This window comes from Hydra vulgaris, chromosome 14 (assembly GCF_038396675.1).
Source record: "Hydra vulgaris chromosome 14, alternate assembly HydraT2T_AEP".
Lineage (NCBI taxonomy): Eukaryota > Metazoa > Cnidaria > Hydrozoa > Anthoathecata > Hydridae > Hydra > Hydra vulgaris.
This window is the reverse complement of record NC_088933.1, coordinates 5,282,165-5,305,000: the sequence shown is the minus strand read 5'-3', so window position 1 is coordinate 5,305,000 and position 22,836 is coordinate 5,282,165. Positions and strand designations below refer to the sequence as shown.

The 22,836-nt window shown below is 27.5% G+C and overlaps 2 protein-coding genes across 3 annotated transcripts in view; both read left to right on the top strand.

The window, feature by feature from the left end:
- Window positions 1-11,907, top strand: part of LOC136090523 (uncharacterized) — a 61,510-nt gene extending 49,603 nt beyond the window's left edge. For both annotated transcript variants that reach the window (XM_065817272.1, XM_065817271.1), the window contains exons 5-8: window positions 3,539-3,574; window positions 3,997-4,032; window positions 4,508-4,540; window positions 9,573-11,907. In XM_065817272.1, coding sequence (XP_065673344.1) covers window positions 3,539-3,574; window positions 3,997-4,032; window positions 4,508-4,540; window positions 9,573-10,147 — 680 coding nt within the window. In that variant the 3' untranslated portion in view covers window positions 10,148-11,907. The remainder of the gene's footprint in view (window positions 1-3,538; window positions 3,575-3,996; window positions 4,033-4,507; window positions 4,541-9,572) is intronic.
- Window positions 11,908-18,763: 6,856 nt separating this feature from the next.
- On the top strand, window positions 18,764-21,491 carry LOC136090847 (zinc finger MYM-type protein 1-like). The gene is made up of 4 exons (XM_065817824.1): window positions 18,764-19,299; window positions 19,402-20,481; window positions 20,607-20,796; window positions 20,889-21,491. Exons 1-4 carry the CDS (start codon window positions 18,764-18,766, stop codon window positions 21,489-21,491), a joined length of 2,409 nt encoding a protein of 802 aa, XP_065673896.1.
- The last annotated feature ends 1,345 nt before the right edge of the window (window positions 21,492-22,836 follow it).

Here is a 22,836-nt window from a genome sequence, read left to right as displayed (position 1 = left end):
AAGTTTTTATATGTTTTATGGTACATATTTTCCAGATAAGCAATAATGTTTTGAGTTTGTATTTTTGATAAAATACATAAAGAGAATAAAAAGAAAACATTGCAAATAGAAAAACAAAACCAAACAGCTACTATAACATAGCCTATATTTACATATTATATATTTACAAGTTTATTACTTAGTTAAAAATTACTTTATTAATTACAAATTAAGCCTAAACTTTTTTTACTTTTTTTTTTTTTATGACAATCCCGAAATCCAGGGATATTTCAAAGACCATTCCCAGGATTTTGTGATGAAAAATTTTTACGGAATTTCGGGATCCCAAGATTGCCATCTCTAATCATCAGCAAGTATTTTTTTTAAAAAAGTATTTTTCAATTAAGTGTTGAATTTGAATCTCATTATTCTGATCACTTTTTTTTTTTTTTTTTTTTGTTATTCACCTCCTCAAGGCCGATAAAGCCACTACAGATGAGGAGGCTACTTAATAGTGGTTATAACCCTCTCTCAACTCTATAACTCCGAAACACGAACCTTGACGAACAAGGCCGCTGCGGGGAGACACAAGTTGAGCGCGGTACTACCAGGGACGTGGTGGGTATCCAACTCGGAACCTTTATATAAAGGTATTATCCATATTGTTTCAGAAAAATTTATTTCATTACTAAAAATGATTGCTACCAAACCATTTCTGGTAATGACTGTTTCTAGTAACAGCAATTAATTTGTGATAAATGTTTTAAACCTAATTATAGCTCTCATGATGGTTAACAAGCAAATAAGGAAAAAAAACCCTGAGCAAACTAAATATCTTACTTCCTGTTGAAAGCAAACTAAGACTTTCATGAAAATTCTCAAATGAATATTTTAGATTCATATAGTTTAGTGAAATCTGACTTAGTTATAAAGTTATAAACTGACTTTTATCCAAGTAAGTATTATTAAAAACTATTGTTTGCTCTATCTCCACACTTTGTTCTATCTCTATGTTGTCACCACGATTTGTTCTATTTTATACATTTTGTTATATTTTATATATTTTATATTTTATATATAAGCACACATCTGTTGTATTACAGAGAGATGAACCTAATAAACCTAATAAAGCAACTAGGTTATAGGATAGGTAAAGGTCAAAAATATTAGTTAGATAAATGAATTTTTGTTAAAATTTAATTTGAAATGTAGTTCCAAAACAATAAATAGTTAAACATTTTTATGTATAACTGTGTACTTTCTTATTTTGATGACAGAGGTAGCAAAATGCAATGTTTTTATATATATAAACAAAAGTTAAAAAACAAGGCAATTTAATTGAAGCTGCAACATGCAGAACTTCAATTTAATTGAAGCTGCAACATGCAGAACTTCAATTTAATTGAAACTGCAACATGCAGAACTTCAATTTAATTGAAGCTACAACATGCAGAACTTCAATTTAAATGAAGCTGCAACATGTAGAACTTCAATTTAATTGAAGCTGCAACATCCAGAACTTCAATTTAATTGAAGTTCTGCATGTTGTTGCAACATGTGTACAAAAATCAAAAGTTTCTTCTAAAGATTTGTTAACTGATTCACCACATCCTACAAGTGAAGTGAACAAATAAAAATGCACATGGTTTAAGTAATACATCAGAAGCTAAAGCTTTAAAAAGATCCCAAAGAGCCAACCCAAGTTGTGTTTGTATCATTTTCAAGATCACTATTATATTCAGTTTCTTTTGAGTCCCAGGTTGAGACATAGTTTAGACAAAAAAAAGTGTGTTTATAAGTTGTGTTTATATAAACCTTAAAAAATAAGTTTAGAGTTAATTAAATTTAAAAAACAATTTATTTATCAAGATATTAACAAAAAACCTTTTCATTTTTAAAACCATATTGTTTTTTGCAATTCTGGCTTAAGGTTCTAGCTTATTGATTTTTTATTTCAAAAAAAATCTGGTCTGATTTAAGCATTTATCTTTACTCAATAAAAATCAGTAGCGTTATTAAAGTTAAATTTTGATATTTAGCTTTTTCCTTTTTTTGGATATGTTAACTATAAAAAAACAGGAATTTCAATTATAACTAACTTGCTATTATTGATAGATAAGTTTTAAGAATACTCTTTTTGACGCAGAAATGTGAATATGGCTGTGGACACTTAAAAAAAAGTCACTCTAATAAAATCTAAAAACCAATAATAATATTTTTGGGATTAAGTAAAAAATATACAAATAACCTTGTCAGTGAAAATAAAATACTTTTTTTTTTTTTTTATTAAAGTATTTTTTGGAGTAAAACCATTTTTCAATTTGTCAAGTGACATCTGACAACTGAAACTTAATTCATTAGCTGTAATGCAGGGGAAAAAAGATGTTTAAATAATTTTTAAAAATGAAATTATTTGATTACCCAACAAAGGGGCTATTGGAGCAAACAAGTCTCTAAATGTGTTCATCATAGGTTTAGTCAGTATTGGGAAAATCGTTGCAAGGTAACCACCTGTCACAAAAATTGTTCTAAAAACCTTCTTAAAGCTATTGTTACACCAAACTCTCATCTTATTTTCTTTTTCAAAAATCTTGCTAAGTATACTTATTTTATTCATTGTTTCATTTATTGAATTTACATATTGTAAAAAGTTAATTTTTAAAAGTAAAATAAAGCTTATTATAAATTAATAAATAAAAATGTAAATAAATCATAAAAATATATAAATAAAATGTTTGCTTAATATGTAAAAATATCATAAAAATCTGCAACAAAACAATCCAAATCTTTTTTTAACCTAGTGATTGTACCAGTGGTATTATTGTACAGACTGGTATTACTGGCACAAGAGTAATTGGAATTATCCTACTTTGACCCTTAGTAACCTTCTCTAGTGTAACATCACCTAATAACTTTTTTTTTCTTTTTCGATTTTTTATATTAACAAGAAATTTTCATTTAAAAGTTGCAAGCATTTAAAGTTATTTGTTTGGATATAATAATATAAATGGGCAAATAATAGAATTAAAATGTCTATAACTTTTTAACAAAAAAAGATTTATTGATGAAATTTCAAATATTTTAATTTCTGTTGAGTTTAAGAATGAGAAAAGCTTATTTTGTTTCATTCCAACATGGTTGAACCCTGCAACCTACACATGTATCATATTACCTAAATTTTCTAATTGAGCTTGTTCCCAAGTTCCAATCACAGTAATTTTTTGTAAAACATTAATATGACTCCAGTATCAATTTTACAAAGTTTCAAGTTTTCATCATGTCTGAAAGTCGCCTATCTTGAACATCAAAAATCCACCTACCTATTTTATCCCCCCCCCCCCTCCTTTCCATTTTTTTGTAAGATATTGACAGAATATTTTCAAAATTTAGATTATAACTGGAAACGGTTTGATTGTTCCAAAAATGTAATCAGTTTCTGGTGTACTTATTTTTTGTATGAAATATTTCCACTAGGGTGTGTGTTACATACATAATTGAAAGATACATTAAAAAAAGATGTTTTTTTACACTAATGCTTATCATTTTTTTTTTAACTTAGATGTTTCAATAGATGATATATTGGTCAAAACATCAGGTAATTCAGAGTTTTATACTCATTCATATAAAATGTATGTTAATATATTTTACACAGTTTTTGCAATCTGTTTTATTGAAATTGTTTTTTGCATGAGGTGTTTTTAATTTTTTATACCCATCATCTTTTGTTTATGCATAATTATAAAGTTTTGTTATTTTTTTCATTATTTCTTATTGACAGTTTATTTGTTAAAATCGCTTCCTTATTTTTTCAAATTGTTTTATTATTTAAAGAGTTTCCATAGTTTGAAAATTGACATGATAAGTTTTATGCTACAAAATATTTTTTAATTAATTTCTTTAGTTACAAACTCATAAAAATTATTAGGTTTCTTGCTTCTTTTTTTTTTTTCCTCCAACGTAATTTAAACATACTTAATAAATTATTATTTTTAATTTGTTTATTCTGATTTTTTTTAGATATTTCACTAGATGATATTTCAGTCAAAACTACAGGTAATTCATATTTATAAAGTCGTTCATATAATCAATCACAAATAAATCAGTTACATAGTCATAACCAGTCAAAAAGTCAGTATTTTTGTTATTTGTCATTTTTATTAGTAAGACACTTTCAGCATATAGAGATTTTATAGTAACACACTTACAGCATATGGAGATTTTATAGTAAGACACAGCATATGGAGATTTTTGTTCATAAGAAAGAGTAGCTAAAAGATGTGCTTTTTTCACAGATATATTAACAGGTTTTTTAACTGAATTATTTTCATTTGATTTTAATTTGGGTTTTCTAAATTCTCTACTTTTTTCAGTTGTGACTTGAATAAGTTTATCTTTTAAAATGTCATTTTATTAATAATCAGTTATATTTTGAGTCAGTATTACTAGTTATGCATTTCTAGATGCATTTTTGGTTCTTTTTTCGAAAGATAATTGTTTTTTAGTTTTTAAATAGTTTAATAATTTCTAGATAATTCAAAAGTTGAAGTTGTGAAACTTTCAGGTAATCAATTAATTATTTTTGTTTGCATAATATTTATTATTGATAATTTTCTTTTATGTAAGTTGTAAAAAATCTTTCTTTTGTGTATGAATGTATATTAAGGTTGTCTAGAATATGATTTGTATTATCAAAATTAGGTGAAGTGCATTTTTTTCCATTATACTATCAACACTATGTTTAAATATGGTTTTTACAGATTTTTGATAAGTGATCTTGAGGTATCCAAAAACTGATGTGTGTCCACATTTTGTAGTTTAAATTTTAATTGTATTAGTAGATTTCAATTTTTTTTAGAGTTGACTAAAGACTTAGTTTTATTAAATAAATTAATTGAGTACCTTCAATAGGGTGGGCTGAAAATTACCTTTTTTTTAAATCTATGCTTTTACACCCTTAGGTTTCTTCCATATAATAAAATAACACTGGATTTAAAAAAATTTTAAATTAAAAATATTTTTAGAGGTCTTCACTGACCCTTGAATATTTAAAAGCACCCTAATATTATTTGAAAAAAATTTTTTTAAATGTATTTTTATCTGGGATGCAAAAAAAGCGAAATTTTAGAAAAATTTAAAAAAAGTAATCATTTTATATAAAGAGAATTATTTTAAATTTTATTGCAAAAAAGCTATTATTTTTTAACATTTTTTAAAAAGCTTAGTTTTTCCCATATATCATTTATATTGTGTTCAAACTGATATATTTTTTTTAACATGCCAACTGTAAAAACTAAACACTAGGTTAATTACTAAAACACTAAGGTCAAGGTTAATTGTTCAATATTTTAAAAGTATGTGTTAAATGACTGAATTTAATAAAAAATTAAAGAAGAACAACTGACCCTGGTAACAAAAGAGCAAACTTTGTTGAATAATTCAATTTTCTTTTTTATATTGGTACACCAGAAGTCGAAGGTAAAATAAAGAAATCAAGATTAATTTTGATAGGAAAAAATAATGAAAGTGACTTTTATTTGAACCAATAAGACAGTAAAGGAGAGCTTCCAGGGATGCTCTGAAAAGCTGAAGATTTCGATTTGACTATCATTTTTGTTTAATTTTTCTAAATGTTCTAGCAACAAATTCTAAATGTTCTAGCATTCTAAATTTTCTTTATTTTTTTAACATTTTTTGGACTAGTTATAAGCTTTAATATATCAAAAAAAGCTTTGATATAGAAAAGGTTACCTCCAACAGCTTTTATTAATGCTGAGAAACAAGACGTTCAATTTTCCGAAAACAATGCAACAGCTAACAGTGTTGTTGATCTATTAACATTAAAAATTTTCTTTTCGATTTGTTTCTGTTTCTCTTTGTTGCTCATTTATTTTAAAATCAAGATCAGTTTTAATTTGGTTTCAATTTTGGTCAATTTGGTAACATTTTTATTTAATTGTAAAGGTGAGAGTAATTGATATGAGAACTGGAAACTAAAAATATTTAGAAATGGCAGTTAAGAAAAAAATTAAGTTGTCATCACAAATGTGCATATATATATATATATATATATATATATATATATATATATATATATATATATATATATATATATATATATATATATATATTTATATTTATATATATATATATATATAGATGTATATATATATATATATATCCTGTGTCAATGTAGCAGCACTTGCTTGCAGATTCTACATCAGTCGGTCAATATATGTACTGCCCTCGCAGCTACATTTTTTAGTATGTTGTCATTAGTGTGCATATATAAATGTATAATAATGTACAAATCTCTTGTTTGTTTAATAGCGGTGTAATAGATCCAATGTGTTTAATAAATATCCATATAAAAAAATACAACTTTTTGATGGTACTCAGAGTTTAATGCCTGACGAAAATCATCAGCCATATATTTTTAAATAAAGAAATTAAAAATTAGTCAAAAATACAAGTTAGGCATTGCATAATTAAACACAAATAATAAAATGTAATTAGACCTGATGTCAAAAAATTTATTACCTGAATGTCTAATTTTGAATTTCACTTTTTTCATTTGATAATATGGTTGAAAATTAAATGTTTTATTTTTGTTTGTAATAATTTCACATTTTTTATTAAATCATAATTCTCACAGTTTAGTTGTTAGGTTATACACTTCACGGCAACTGATTATGTTTCATCTAATCACTGTATTTTTTTAAATTGCTTTTTAACTCCCAAATTTCTTTTGACAGTTAAGTATCGCTTTAATATTTTGAAATAATGAGTGACTTTAAATGTAGCAACCATTTATTAATTGTTTTTATCTCAGTTTAAAGTTTGTTTCAGTTATACTAATTTATGATTTTCTGATTAATTTATCATCAGGATTACCGTAAGTGACAGTTGCTTCTAAAACAGTTCTTTATGCGTCTTCTTCTTTTTTTTAAAGCAAAATCAACGATAGGATATCATTTATAATAAAAAGAATCCTACATACAATAAGTTAAAAATTGCTCTAAAAATGGTTAAGCTGAAGAAAAGTTCAAGTTGTGTTTAATAGCCTTGAAGCATGGCACTTTCATCACAGTTATTTAGCAATGACAATTCATATGTATCTGCTCTCAGATGGAGAAAACTAAAAAACATATCACACATTTAAATGTAATGATCTAAGCATATTTATACGGTGCAACCTCATAATTATAAACTACCTTGATGTAACTCAAAATCACTGCGACCAAGTATACTGCAAACATGATAATTTTTTAAGTGACATGCTCATTTTAACCAATCTTCTATTATAATAAAACAACTACCTCACTATGTTGAACTGAGATTGTCTGAAAATTCTTCTATCAAAAAGTTATTTAATAAATCTATCCCTAAGTTTAATGATGCATTTGCAAATTCTGGATATAAATATTTTGTAAAAAACAAATAAACAAAAACCCAACTATCAACAAAATATACTACAACTGCCTTATCTATATATGAAAGTGTAAATAAAATACTAGGTCACACATATGATCTATTTTAAATTACACTGTCATATATTGATAAAAATTTACCTAATTTTAAATAAATTTATTAAAATTTATTTAATTTTCTGAGCTCAGCTGAGTGCAGTAGGTCCTTGACAACCCATGAGCACACCTGCCTTTGCGATCATATCCACTCCTGGAGACTAAATTTCAGATTTAAATTTCCCAACTTCAACTACCTATTATTAGACAAACAACTTTTTTTCAACTCCATTTTTATTAAAATAAAATTGGGATGTCCCAGGATTATCCTTGGCCACCCCTAAAATGACCACCTGTATGGTTATGACCACTCTCAGAGACTAAATATGCCCAGATTTGATTTTCTTGATCTCAAATACCTATATTTAGACAATATGTCCCATCTAATTAAAAAACTTTAGTACATCTCAGGACCACCTTTGGCCACCCCTAAAATGACTATTTAGGTGGTTATGCCCACTTCTAAAGACTGAGTATGCCCAGATTTGAGTTTGTTATTTAATATGCCCAGACTTGAATTTCCTGATCGTAATTACCTATATTTAGACATACAACATGCCCCATCTAATTTAAAAACCATCAAGACAACCCTAACAATTTCCTATAAACATCTATCATATGTCTTTCGCCCATTAATATTTTATCCATTTTTAGACAATTTTGACTCACTGTGCAATGGTTTGATTATTTGTGGGTTTTTTATGTGCTATTAAATAATAAAAAATTTAATAATCAGTGAACAGTGGGCTTAAATTTGAATTTACAAATGGTTAAATATTTTGTGAAAGTTGCCAAAAAAATCTTTAAGAAATTACCAAAAGCAACTTTAGAAATTTAAAATCTTGCAAGTTTCAATTTTTTAAAATTTAAACTTGTAAGATTTAAATTATATTTTTTTTAAATAAAATTTAAAATCTTATAAGTTGCAGTTTTTTATGAAAAATACTAAAAAATCATCTTTTATCTATTTTGAAGAAAAATATAAAACTTGATATATTTAAAGTTTAACATTATGGAGATTTTTTTTTTAAATAAAGATCACTAATAGAGATAGCATTAAAAGATTTCTTTGTTCATATATGCAAAACTGTATGAAGAAGTTTCTTTGTTCATATATACACAAACTGTGCAAAGGAGTTTCTTTGTTCATATATACACAAACTGTACAAAGGAGAATCAATAAGTTAAATTTTTTTAAATAACTTTAATTACACCTTAATTTTTTTCTGAAATAAATTATTACAAATACTTTTTTATTTAATTGAAATGAATTAAAATTTTAAAAAATTACAATTAAAATTTAAAAATTTAAAATAAATTCTTTTCATGTATAGATACTACCCTGCCTGCCCGAAGCCTAACCCTCAGATCTTTATATTCTGTAGCCCGTGTCTATCCTTATTTCAGTATGGCATCAATAATTAAATTTCATGCAAGGTTCAAGGCTTAAAAGAGGCTGTAACAATATTATCAAAAATTATAACAATTAAAAATTAATTGTTAATAGTAATGATAATGATTTTAATATAATTTTTTTAAATAATTTTAAAATCATTCTAATTTTTAAAATCCTCAACTTAAATATTAATATTGATCCTCAATATAAATATTAATTTTTAAAATCCTCAACTTCAATATTAATAGTAATCCTCAATATAAATGTTATTTTTTCAAATCTTTAACTTCATTATTAATATTAATCCTCAATATAAATAATAATTTTTCAAATCCTTAATACTTTATTTTATATAAGTCATTATTCCTAAAATGCCTAAAATCCCGAATCTTGATTTCTTAGAATCACAAAAAAATTTTAACAAAATTTTATTCGCTTTATTATTATAATTCACTTGTTTTTTATTTATTATTTTCTTTTATATATATATACATATATATATATATAAACATATATATATATATATATATATATATATATATATATATATATATATATATATATATATATATATATATATATATATATATATATATATATATATATTTGTTAATATTTTTTATTTACTTTGAATAAATTATTTTAAAAGTTATTTTTTTACGTAAATATTTTAGGTGATAACTTGGAGTGTGATGGAGCAAAACCACTTGACCAATTGCACGAAGCCCTGTGTCTACCCTTATTATATTGTAAAATAAAGAATTTATATAAAAATGGAACTGATAAGATTAGGGTTTTCAATGCTGATGATTCGACTATAGATTTAGGTGTTCAAGACCTCAAAGAAGCAATTCAGGAACTTACAAAAAATCCAAAAGTTTTAAGAGATAAAAAGATGGCGGAAATGTTATTTAATTCATTTATATCTATAGGAGATATTTATACATCTACTAACTGTTCAAAGTTTCATGGAAATATTTATATTAATAAAACAGCTCAAAAATATGAAGAAGCCATTAATGCATACGAAAATTGTTTTAAATACAGCGAAATTTTGCATAATGACTTTGAACATGACCGATTTTTACATAGGTTAGTTAATATATTGAATAAACCTGAAGAATTTGGTTACGGTGTTGCTCTTAGAGATCAAGTAAAGTATGATGCATATTTTTCTAAATATAGATCTTCAATCCGTGATTTTTATGAAGAAGGATTGAGAAAATTCTTCAAAAATGTGATTTTGTAAACGCTGTTCATTTTTTTGAAAAAGAAATAGAAAATCCTAAAATACTAGCGACTCAAGGAAGCTCTTTTATTCATGTTGCTATGGCATCGCAATTTTCCTGCGATAAAACAAATGAAATCTTTCGGAAAGCAGTAAGCTATTACAACGAAGCAATTGATATTTTTATCAACAAAGGTGTATCTGATGTAGCTGGTGAGGTCACTGGCTGCCTCTATTATTTATATAAACTGTTATCGAACCCATCAAGTTACGGATTTGATATAAATTTAAAAGACGAGTTTGGAGCTGAAGAAACTTATTGCCTGAAAGAAAAATATATTCATGATAATGTTGCTCGCCTTTTAATTCAGGCCAAAATATATGCGTGTGAAAAGTTTCCGTGGGTAAAGGACAAAACAGATTTAGATACCAATAAAGTTTTAGAATACTGTAATAGAGCATTAAATGGTAGTCATGTTAACCTTGAAATTAAAACAAAAATTTATTTTCTAATGGCGTACACTTACAGCTCTCTGATGGTCGTGAAAAATTTGGACGTCTACCTTAAAGCCATTAAGTACTGTCAAAAAGCACTCAAAACTTTTAAAACTAGCCACAACCATAGAGATCAAGAGTATGCTGAATGTGTTGTAACGCTTTCTATAACGCTTGCTTACTTTCCCAAAAGCAAAGGATTCCAAAATTTAACTCTAGATGATACCAAGTCTCTTAGAGATCTTTTAGAACAAATCGATAAATCAAACGATTATAAAATTAATAATTTTAAAGAAATGATGGATTATCAATTTCTTCATTTTCATGTTTCTGACCCCTCCTTACAGAAAAGAATAAATGTTCTTTACAATGCAGAAATAATTCTCAAGAATGAATCTAAATGTAAAGATTATAGAAATAGTTTGTTCGACGAAAAAGAAATTGTTGTAACAACAGCAACTAAACTTAAGGAGATTGAAACAAATCGCCATTTATATTATTATTATTCTGCCTTCCAGAAAACCTTTAGCAAAAGTTTTATTTCGGCTAATTGTGTGAGCAGTGGTCAACTTGCTTTAAATACAGAAACCGGAATTTTAAAAATATCTTCGATTTTAATTAATTTAATTCCTTTTCTTGGTAAATTTTTAGCAACTTCTATGAATGAAATAGTTCAATATTTAAAATCCGTTGAAATGGTAAATGCTGCTAAACATTTATTAAATCTTGCCTCACACGTCATTGAATTTGAAACAATGGTACAAGATGTAATTGTCGAAATAATTTTTGATAATAAGGAAAAATTTCTAACAAAACCATTTGATCAAAAAGCGAAAGCATGGTATGAAAAAATTAATAACTTTTGTAAAAACGTGCTTGAAAATATTGACGAAGCTATTTATGTCCAAGAATTTCCAGAAGACATGCACAAATTGGGACATAGAGATGCTGTAAAAGTAATAAAAAAGTGGATTTCAAATGGAAATATATATGGTGGAAAACACGGCGCTAAACTGCTTTTACACGAAAGAAAAGAAGTTCTTAAAAAGGCCATATACAGTGAAGCATTAAATTTTCAACAATCGAAAGAATTAAACTAGAAGTTTCATGTCTCTACAATTTTTTTTACATCTTTCCAAAATATAACTGTTCGTAACTTTAAATATTTGAAAATCTTTTTGTAACTAGTAGACGTTTTACATCATTATTTAAACATGACTAATTCACAATGGTCATGGGCAAGGTTGTTAATAAGTTTATTAGATTTGCTCTCGCATCCTGGAAAATATTGTTTTTATTTTTACGCAATATACGTTAATATCGTTCTTATTTTTGTAGTTGCGCAACATTATGTGTTTAAACTTTTTTGCCATGTGTTTAAACCTTTTTTTTTATTTTCAATTTATTAATTATATTGCTTTTTACTTCTTTCTCTTTTTTTTGTGCTCTGGGGGTCGTCCATAAATTACGCAACGCAAAATATATTTAAAAAACATATATATAAAAAGCATATAAAAAGGATATATTAGGCTGTGATTTTCGATAAACTTAATAGGTCTTTTTAATTTTTTAAATTGCAGCTCTGCAAGGGAAAACATTATTATAACCTTATTATAAACCTAATATTTTTTTGTTTTGTTTATTGTGATAGTTAGTGTTACGTAATTTATGGACGATCCCTTTACTAAAAAATAAACTCAAAACATACTTTTTTTAAGTTTTCCTTTTTAAATGTAGTGTTATTTTACGTAATAAATTTTTTTGAAATGTTTTATCCTCTATTTAGTCAAATAAAACAAAATGATTTTGAAACAACAATTAGACAAAATTAGTCAATTACCCGTTCAGAATGAAACCAGGAAAGTTTTAAACAAACCTCCATAAAACGTCTAGACACAAAAGCAAATTCGACGTTCATTACAGGATAATTTAATGTAAGAAAAAATCGTTTGAATTTAGTTATTCTGAACGTATATAAACGCTTAAGTTTTATTAAACCCTTAAAACCTTTAAATTTATTTTGATTAAACGTTTGAAAACTTCTTAAATTTTTTTGATTATTATAAATTTTAAATGCATTAGTTTGTTAGATATATCCTTATTAAACTTATGTAAAGTAGTTTGATATTGAGATTTAATTTCGTTAAAACATAAAAGTTTTTAAAATTGTGATTTATTTCTTTCGTCCAAATATTTGCCTGACTAACATCTCGTTATTGCATATACAAGTAAATGCTTTTCACGATGAAGTGGTTGTAAAGAAAAGAATATACGCATAATAATTTTAATACGAATCATTTAATAGAATAATAAGTCAACGAAAGCTATATAAAATAGTCTTTTATATTGACGATTAAGATATTAAAACCTTTCTTCGGAATCAAGCAATTGAGCTTGATTCCTAAGAAACTCCGAATTGAGACCTTAAAAATAGCTGTTTTTTTTTTTGTTTTGTTTTTTGTTGGTATGTTGATGCTATTTATATTAGAAGGTAAATTACGAACAAATATTTATAGGTTCTCGAGATTATGCCTTTCATAGTTTTATAATTAAAAAAAAGGACTTTCTGTAAGAATCAGGCAAAAATACAAATTTTATTAATGACCTTTTCTAAAATTGTTGTTTTTAAATATGTTGTTACTATTAAACAAGAAACTTTATTCGAATATTTTGTTTAAAAATATTAATTAGTTATTGATATTGAATTTTAAAATTGGGATAATTTTTTCAATACCCAAATAACCAAATGTAGTCGAAAGCATTTTTAAACATGAAAATAAAACTAAGTATTTACTTTTCAATCGATAGTTCTTATTGTTTATTAACTAGTTTAGAACTAAAATTGATAAAATAGGTATAGAAAACGTTTCGGTTTGTCTAAATATTATGCACACAAATTTTTTTTTTTTGATTTTTCACTTAAAACTGCAAATATTTTATATTTTGTTTTTGTAAATCTTCAACTAGTAGGGGAGAGTGTGTATGAAAGAGCCAGGTTTTGAAGGAGCCAATACCATTATTTCTAACTTAGTGGCATCCGATCCTTATAGTATTTAACTATTTGTATGGCAACACTGGATACCTGTAACCCACAAAAAATGTACAGTTCTACTAAAATAAATAGCGTCGTAAGGGAGCACTAAAGATTTTGAAAATGAAAAGTAATTTTTTGCTGATTTACTGATTTATTTTTAAGATTAAGTGTAATGTTTTATTTGATAAAAGAAACATGCTGCATTTTTATACATGAGGGGCTCAGCGGAAAAGTGGTCTAACCCACATTTTCGAAATTTTCCGGATAATCACTGCAAACTGTACATTGAGTATGTAGTTTGTTGTAGAAAAAATGCCTAACCCCAAAACCCATCCATACAGTGCTACTACCTATAATCATATTTACTTTAACAGAAAAATAAAGTTTGAATTGTGGAAAAGTTGCCTATCCAACAATCAACATGGCGAAAATGAACTGCTTAGATTTGGAAGAGTTTCTAATGAAAAGTGATTGTGATGATTCCGATGCAGATAACAACACTTCTTTAGAGGATGATGTTAGCGAAGGTATGTATATAATTAATGCAGCATCAAGATATACTTTTCATTAAGTTTATCATACAATAATATAGTTCCAAGCCTCAATGTTGTTTAGGCAGGTTTTCCTCTTTTAGTTTTTCAAAACTGACATGCACTTTTTTATTTCAGTTTCAAGTATTGGGGATCAATATGTTGAAGAAAACGTGAGACCTATATCTATACTAACAGGAGTTAATGGTATGTACAATTTGTCTAAAACTAAATAGGCTTATAAAAGGAATTTTTTAGTCCTATTGATATGGCCTAGGACTGATTGTTTACATTGGTGTTAGGCCTAGCATTAGACTAGCTAGGGCCATTTAGTTTGTTTTGTTAGGAATTCTTTTCTTGTTAGAAAATAATTTTTACCTAACATTTTCATTGCAGATTCAAATGTTAACCTTGTTGGAGATGTAGGAGAGGACGACAGCTTTTCCCAGGAAGTACAAGGAGAAACCCATAGTCATAGACATAGTCGTAAGCGAGTTACCCATCCAGAACTACACAAAAGAAATATTTTGAAACAGAAAAGGGCAACAGGGAAGGGATATGTTACATCAAAGGACAAAGTAGTTGAACCAAAGATTTTTATTAACAAAGATTGTGGTTGCAATCTTGAGTGCAGCAGTAAAATAACAGTTGCTCGCGGTAATCAAATTTTTTTTTAACTTTTACACCATGAACTGGGATTTAAAAAACACCTTTGTGATGGGTTCTGTTGATGTAAAAGAAAAACACAAGACGTATACTGCATCAAATAACTCCTGTATGGCAAATAGTCGTTCCTATAAACTAACTGATGAATGTGGAAATGTTAAAAAGATTTGTAAAACTTACTTCAAAGACACATTGCAGATTCCTGATGGGACAATAACAAACATTTTAGCAAGGAAAAAAACAGATGGTACACCTAGATCGCAGAGGTAAATCGGCTCCACAAAATAAAAGTAGTGATGAAGACACAGAATATCTTCAAAAATTTATTCGCTTATTTCCAACGTACCAATCTCACTATAGCAGAAAAGACAACCAGTACAGAAATTATTTGCCTCCAACTTTACGAATGTCAACGATGTACGAGAAATATGTTTGCAATTGCAATAAAAATGATCGCACCCCACTTTCAATTTTTGTTTTTCGACGCATATTCAATACAAAATTCAATTTACATTTTCACCATCCGCAATCAGATACATGTCAAAAATGTGATCTATTTAACAATAAAATTAGGTGTCTTTCAGAGGGTGAAGAAAAGAACACTGTTAGGAGGGACCTTATTATTCATCAAGAGATGGCTGAAAAGGCAAAAGAAAAAATGAAAGAAGATACACTAGATGCACATACAAATCCAAACAAGAGGGTTTTAGTTTTCGACTTACAAAAAACTCTTACTTAGTACAGGAATAGCCTACTATAAAAGGCAAATGTGGACTTACAATCTTGAAATCCACGATGAAAACTTAAAAACAGGTTTTGTGTATGTATAGAGTGAGGAGCAAGCATCCAGAGGTACTCAAGACATAGGTTCGTGTATCCTCAAGCATGTTTTTCGAAACATACCAGAAACTGTGACCCATTTAATATTGTATAGCAATAGTAGCGGTGGACAAAATCGTAATATAAAAATGTCTCTTATGTTACAATATATTTTGCATAAATCTCCATTTCTGAAAACCATTGAACAGAAATCTTTTGTACCAGGGCAGTACCAGGGCATTTTTTGTACCAGCTTTCCTCCTGCGACCGAGACTTTGCTGTGATTGAAAAAGCCAAAACAATCAAGGACCAAGTTTTTGTTCCAGATCATTGGATAGACCTTATTAAAAATAAAAAGAAGAGGGCCCCAATATTTATTGTAAGAAAAATGGAGACCCATGAATTTCTCAGAACAAAATCATTGGATAGTGGGATAACCAATAGAAAAAAATTAACAAAAGGCGAAAAAGTTTCATGGCTAAAGACATGCTGGATAAAATTGGAAAAAGGATCACCACGCTCATTTCAAATGAAGCACATTTAGAAAGTGACACATTCATGTTGCTGGACGTAACAAAGCGAAATCGTGGACGGCCATCTACCGCTATCAATGTTGAATTTGAGCCGTTGTACCCCAATGGTAGAAAACTCACAAGAGAAAAGCTAAGTGATCTTTTTGAGCTAATACAATTCATACCACCTGTCCATCATCCCTATTATCTTGCTCTTAAAGGTGACAAGGAGGCAACTGATTTGGGTCTAACAGATGATTCTGGTGACGAAGACATAAATTAGTGCATGCTACATATATAAAAGAATCATTAACAAGTCATAAACAAAACATCCATTCAGCCTAACCAGCTCTATTAACAATATTTTAAAAATTTTGAAGAGCCAAAGTTGCCAAACATTTTTGTTATTGTAGAACACAGTAATATAGTGTCCTAATTTTTTAGTAGATATACGAGTGTATTTTTTCACCTGTCTTTATAATAAATACTATTTTTCTGATAATGATACTTTTTCCTGTTATTTTTAAAAAGATCCTTAAAGTCTTTTACAGTTTACTAAAAATGAAGTAATTGTGGCTTAGACCACTTTTCCGCTGAGCCCTTCCTATATATTTGCCCTTCATTTACATAAAAAATATTAGATTAAAGCTTTTGTCAAAATTGTTTAATTTAAGGTTATGTATTTAACCAAACAATTTTTTGAAAGAGCCGAACTACTAAATAATCGTTTTGCGCTTTAAGGTGGATCCGTGGTAAAAAAAATGCAAAAAAATGATTTTTTTTTTATTAAAGTTTTTATCAGAAAAGCTACCTATCTTTTAGAAGAAAGTGACTTTAAATTATTGTTTACATTAAAAATCTGTTTAAAACAATAAAATTGTCAACTTTTGTTAACAATTGTCTGTAGCAACGCGCATAGCAACCACAAATAGTTGTCAGTTTCTACATTTTATGTCATATAAAAATCTAAATAATCAATATCTGTGTTAATTAAAATATATCAACTATCTTTTAAAACATTCTGTTTTTATGTTTTTCTATTGTTTTGTTTGTATATTGCTCAATGAACATCTTAACCTTATTATTAATTTCTTTTGCATTTTTCTTCATTGTTTATTTTTTCGAATGTTGTAATCTTAGAACAACGATATCTTAAAATTCGCTCATAGTTAAACGTGCAAATTTTCAGGAGTTGTTTATAATACTTTAAAGTAGTTCCTGAAGCAGGATCTTTAACAGAAATATTTTTTTTATCGAAAAATTTGTATTTTCCTGTCAACTTTTGGTCAAATTTTCGGATTATTCACTAATTTAACTGCCATTATGAAACAAAATAAAAGTATGAAATGATCCTGCTTTAGTCACTTTATCAATGTGTTTTCTCTAATTTATAAAATTTGTAGCTTGATAGCATGAGCATTTTTCAAGCGACAGTTGTTTTACTTAACTCACTTTTTGCGTAGTTTTTGCAGATTTTGCAGTTTAAAATTATTATTATTTTTTTTAAAAAGGTTTTTTATTTTACAGTTTTATTTATTGTTCATATTTTGTTTAAAAAAAACAATATTAAAAATTTTAAATAATTTGTTTTTTTTACCATGGATCCACCTTAACGACTTCATAATATTTCGTAATGCTTCATTGAGCTTATTCTTTCGAAATTAGTTGTTTTAATGACTTTTCCTGATGTCGTAAAACATAGCTCCGTTTGAATTTAAAATAATATTTAATAAAATTTTTAAAAATCAGTTCTGAAAAAGATTTTTAGAAGTCTATTTAACAGTTCAATATTTTTAAAAGACTTGATAGTGTTCAAAAAAAAAGTTACACTAAAAATACAACATTATTTTGAAGCATCATAAAGAAAGTAAATCTTATTCATTTATATAAAATATTCTCGGACGTTCAGCAAAGATGATTTCAAATGTCATAAATTCAGGCCCGGATTAAGGCGTAAGCAGTGTAGGCTTCAGCCTACACAACCACGGATTTAGGGGCACGAGCACTACATACTATCCTTTTTATTTATTTTTTAAACTAGAAAAATTGTACAATCTGTAAAATAATTATTGACAATAAGCACAATACTATCCTGATGTTATTTTTGTTTAAATAATATCGGAAATTTGAAATAGTAATAATCAATGCGTTTTGTCGTGCGGTCTTCTAAACCTCGTTTTATTTTTAGATTGTTATTTTTCCGTAGAACCGGTCGCACACCGATAACGTATGTGGAGCCGCAGACGGCAATGCCAGTGCGTTTACTTATTTATATTTGTCGTAGCTCGCCGCCGATGGTCATAAATTGGGTAAAATAGTATTCATACTATTTTACCCAATTTATGACCATTTTTTAAAATTTTTTTAAAATATTTTTTTTATTTAAAATATTTTAAATGATTTTATAAAATATTAAATAGTATTTCGTATACACGCGTCACGTGCATCGAAAATTCCTCCGTTTGATCGTACGTATGTTTTCTTAACACTATTGTAACTTGTAAATTTAACTTATAAAGGTTTTACTTTAGTGCGAGTAGTGCGTTTTATATATAGTTTAGTGTTCGATATTTATGTAAAAATGGATCAGAAACGACATATTAGTGGAGCCCAAGCGAGAAAGCGTGTAATTTTTAAAAAAGAAAAAGAAGTGATTTTACTTAGTAAAACACCTAGGTTAAATAATTTTTTCATACAAATAAATAACATTACCCCTTGTTGTGTTGAAGATAATAAACTAGAATCTTCAAATGATATAACTATTACTAATATTTGTTCTACTACTTCTACTTCTATTCAATGTACTGCGTCTTCTTCAGATCAATCAGTTGTTGATGTAAATGAGGAATCAGAAAAATCTGAGCTAAATGTCATTCCTAATCCTCTTACGCAGAATAATACAAATAATTTTAAAGATCCAGCAGATTGGACAAATAGTAATATATGTCGTAATTATATTGCAAAACTTGGACATGATCAGAACATTGATGCAGATTTTACCTCATCAAAACGATCTTATTCTGATTATGATTGTTATTGTAGTAAATCAATCTTTACGAAAAATCGAAAAAACGGAGAAAATGTTTCACGGAAATTGCTTGTTTATTCAATTTCAAAGTTTGTATTATTTTGTGCTCCATGCAAATTATTTGGATGCAGTACTTAACTGGGAGATGCTGGATTTAATGATTGGAAAAATGGACATTTACTTATTTCCAGGCACGAAAATTCTTTGGCACATAAAAATAATACATTAAATTTTATTACATTACGAAGTGATGTAGGTAGAATTGACATTCAATTGGCAACACAAGTGACTGATGAAATGAATTACTGGAAAGCTGTTCTTCATCGAATTGTTGAAGTAATTAAATTTCTCGGTGCAAAAGGTTTATCATTCAGAGGTGATAATGAACAATTTAACAAAATTAACCATGGGAACTTTTTGGGAACGTTAGAGTTACTTGCTAAATTTGACCCTTTTATTGCTCAACATATAGAAAAATATGGGAATAGAGGGAAAGGAACTCCGTCTTATTTATCATCCACAATCTATGAAGAACTTTTACTTTTGATGAAGAATGATATAATTAAAATTATATTAAAAAAATTAAAAGCAGCCAAGTATTATTCTTTAATTGTTGATTCTACACCTGATATAGCAAATGTCAATCAACTTGTTATTGCATTAAGATATGTTTTACCTAGTGGCGTACCTGCAGAAAGATTTTTAATATTCATTCCAAACAGTGGTCATAAATCTGAAGAAATGAGGAATGTTGTAATGGATTTTCTTAATTCACACAATATACCAATTGAAAATTGTCGTGGCCAGAGCTACGACAATGCGAGAAATATGTCAGGTCAGTATTCTGGATTGCAGTCAAGAATTAAAAGTTTTAATTCATTTGCAGAGTATGTACCATGTTCTGCACATTCTCTTAACTTGGTCGGAACGTGTGCAGCAGAAAGTTGTAATTCTGCTACTTCATTTTTTATGCTTCTCCAGGAACTATACAATTTTTTTTCTAGTTCTACTGCACGTTGGGACATTTTAAAAACATATTTGAAGAAAAATCTTAGTGTTAAAAATTTATCAGTAACTCGCTGGAGTGCTTGTTTTGATGCTTGCCATGCTTTATTTAATTCTTATGCATTTATAATTGAAGCTTTGCATAGTATAGTTGATAATCAGAAAGAAAAAGCTGTATATAAATTAGAAGCTAATGGGTTGCTTGTAAGATTAAAAACTTTAGAAACTGGTTTAATGATATGCATATGGAATTCAATATTAAACAGGTATTTTTCACTCTATAAATTAATTATTTTTAAATAATAAATTATGCTTTCATTTATTTTATTTTATTTTATTAGGGTCAGCTTAGTAGATAAATAAATTAATGTAAAGTTTAATATGATTTTAGTTTTAATGCTACAAATAAAAAATTACAATCAACTGACATTGATCTTCATACAGTATTCGACCTATATAATGGCCTTGAAAATTACTTGGTACAGATCAGAGATGATTTTGATGTTTTTGAAAATAAGGCTATAGAAATTACTGATTGTTCGGAATATGCCAAAGATTCCAAGAGAAAAAAAAAGAGAAAGGTATGTTTAATTTATTAATTTTAAAATACACATAAAATAATTTGAAAAAAGTCATAAACATTAACAACATTAAAAACTATTTTTTTTTTAAGGCTATGGCTGATGAATCAAGATCGCAACCTCTCACAGAAATCACAGGGAAAATAGATTTTATTAGAAATGTATATTATGTGATCATTGATACTCTTAAATGTCAACTTAGTTCAAGAAGACAAGCTTATGAAAAAATATCAGATATTTATGGGTGTATACCCACATTGTATAAAACACCGAGTTCTATTGTTATAAGGAACACATGTGAAACTTTGGCAAAATATTTTATTGATGATGTTGAAAACTCAAGCTTACTTATAGATGAGTGTATTCTTTTTTCAAAATTAATTTCCACGGATAAAAATGTAAAATCTGTTCTCTCTATGTATAAGTACATCAAGACCAAAGAATTAGAGTGTATGTTTCCAAATTTAGAAGTAGTTATGCGTATGTACCTTAGTACAGCAGTTTCAAACTGCTCAGTCGAAAGAGCTTTTTCTGTACTTAAAAGAGTAAAATCCTACTTAAGGTCAACCATGAAGGAGGAAAGGCTGAATGCATTAGCAATATTTAGCATTGAAGCAGAATCGGTTGAAAAATTAGATTTTAATGATACTATTAACACATTTGCCCATCAAAAAGCAAGAAAAAGAAAAGTATAAAATAATGGTTTGTTACTTTTTGTAATATGATTATTTTATATTTTTATATATCTAAAATATATTTTGCTTAATTTTAATTTTATGTTTTTATTTGTTTTCACATAGGTATTATATACATGTACATATTGATGTGGCTAATAAACCTAAAATAAAGTTTTATTATTTATTCAAGTATCGAGTAAAGAAATATGTAAAAAAAAAATTTTAATTGGGGGCACCAAATTTTTTACTGCCTATGGGCACTGTAGATTATAATCCGGGCCTGAAGGCATGTGAGAAATAGACTTGTTCACTTTCAAGGTGTCTTTCACCATCAGTTGTAGTCTGCATGTATATAAACTGCCTAGTACTACCATCAAATCCAACTTTGAGTCGCAACGTAAGCCGTTTAATAGATGATAAATTGAATGAAATAATTACTTCTTCTAGCAAGAGACACATACGACATGCTGTATGATCTAAAAACGCTTGAAGACTTATTTCAGCTGATTAGTCTGACACTACAATTTAAGTTTCTGGTAGCATGCAGTTTTTTTTCATCTCACAGATAATTGTAAGTTGAATAAATATTGGACCCAACATTCATGGCTTTATACCTTAGTGTTTGGTAGTCCTGCTTAGTTAACTCACAATCCAGAAAAATAGCTAAAGCTTTTGTAAGAGAATATGGTGTCGTATTTGAACTAGAAGTTGTGCATCTTTTAGCCTGCCCTCTTGCTTTAAAAGATAAATAGCAAATAAGATAAGCTCTTCTGATGTTCTTGAGACTGCTAATTTCAAATTTTTTCTATGCTTGGTTTTTGCACCGGCATTTTCGAATCGTACTTTGGCCTTCCTATGGAACTAGAAGTACTTGGGGGCAGTGATCTTGATAGTCGTGCTTCTTTGTCTACAGCAATATAATTCTTATTTAACCAATCTATGAACTTTTTTCCAAATACAGTGTTATTATTGTAAACAAATTTCTGTCTCTAATTATTTATATCCTTTGGTTAATTTATTTAATTTATCACCGCTCAAGTCTTGATTTTCATATTGAAAAGTAAATAATTGTAAATAAGTTTATATAAAGAAAAAAGTATAGTCATAATATCAGGTTATTTTAATAATAACAGATGTATTTTATGACTATAAATAAAGTTAAATCACTTTCTGAAAAGGATAACAATCCTCAATCCAAAGCCAGCGAGGAGCTAAAATTAAATCCAGAATGCAATCAAGTTTTTCCTAAGATGATTTAAATAATAACAGAAAAGTTTTTTCTAAGATGATTTAAATAATAACAGAAAAGTTTTTCCTAAGATGATTCTAATAATAAAAGAAAAGTTTTTCTTATGATAATGAG

Excerpts from the sequence above, each read along its gene's own strand:
- LOC136090847 (XM_065817824.1), top strand. The coding sequence starts at position 18,764 with ATGGATCAGAAACGACATATTAGTGGAGCCCAAGCGAGAAAGCGTGTA. Across the intron at positions 19,300-19,401 it reads CTTGTTTATTCAATTTCAAA|GCACGAAAATTCTTTGGCAC; the intron begins GTTTGTATTATT and ends ACTTATTTCCAG. Across the intron at positions 20,797-20,888 it reads AGAGAAAAAAAAAGAGAAAG|GCTATGGCTGATGAATCAAG; the intron begins GTATGTTTAATT and ends TTTTTTTTTAAG.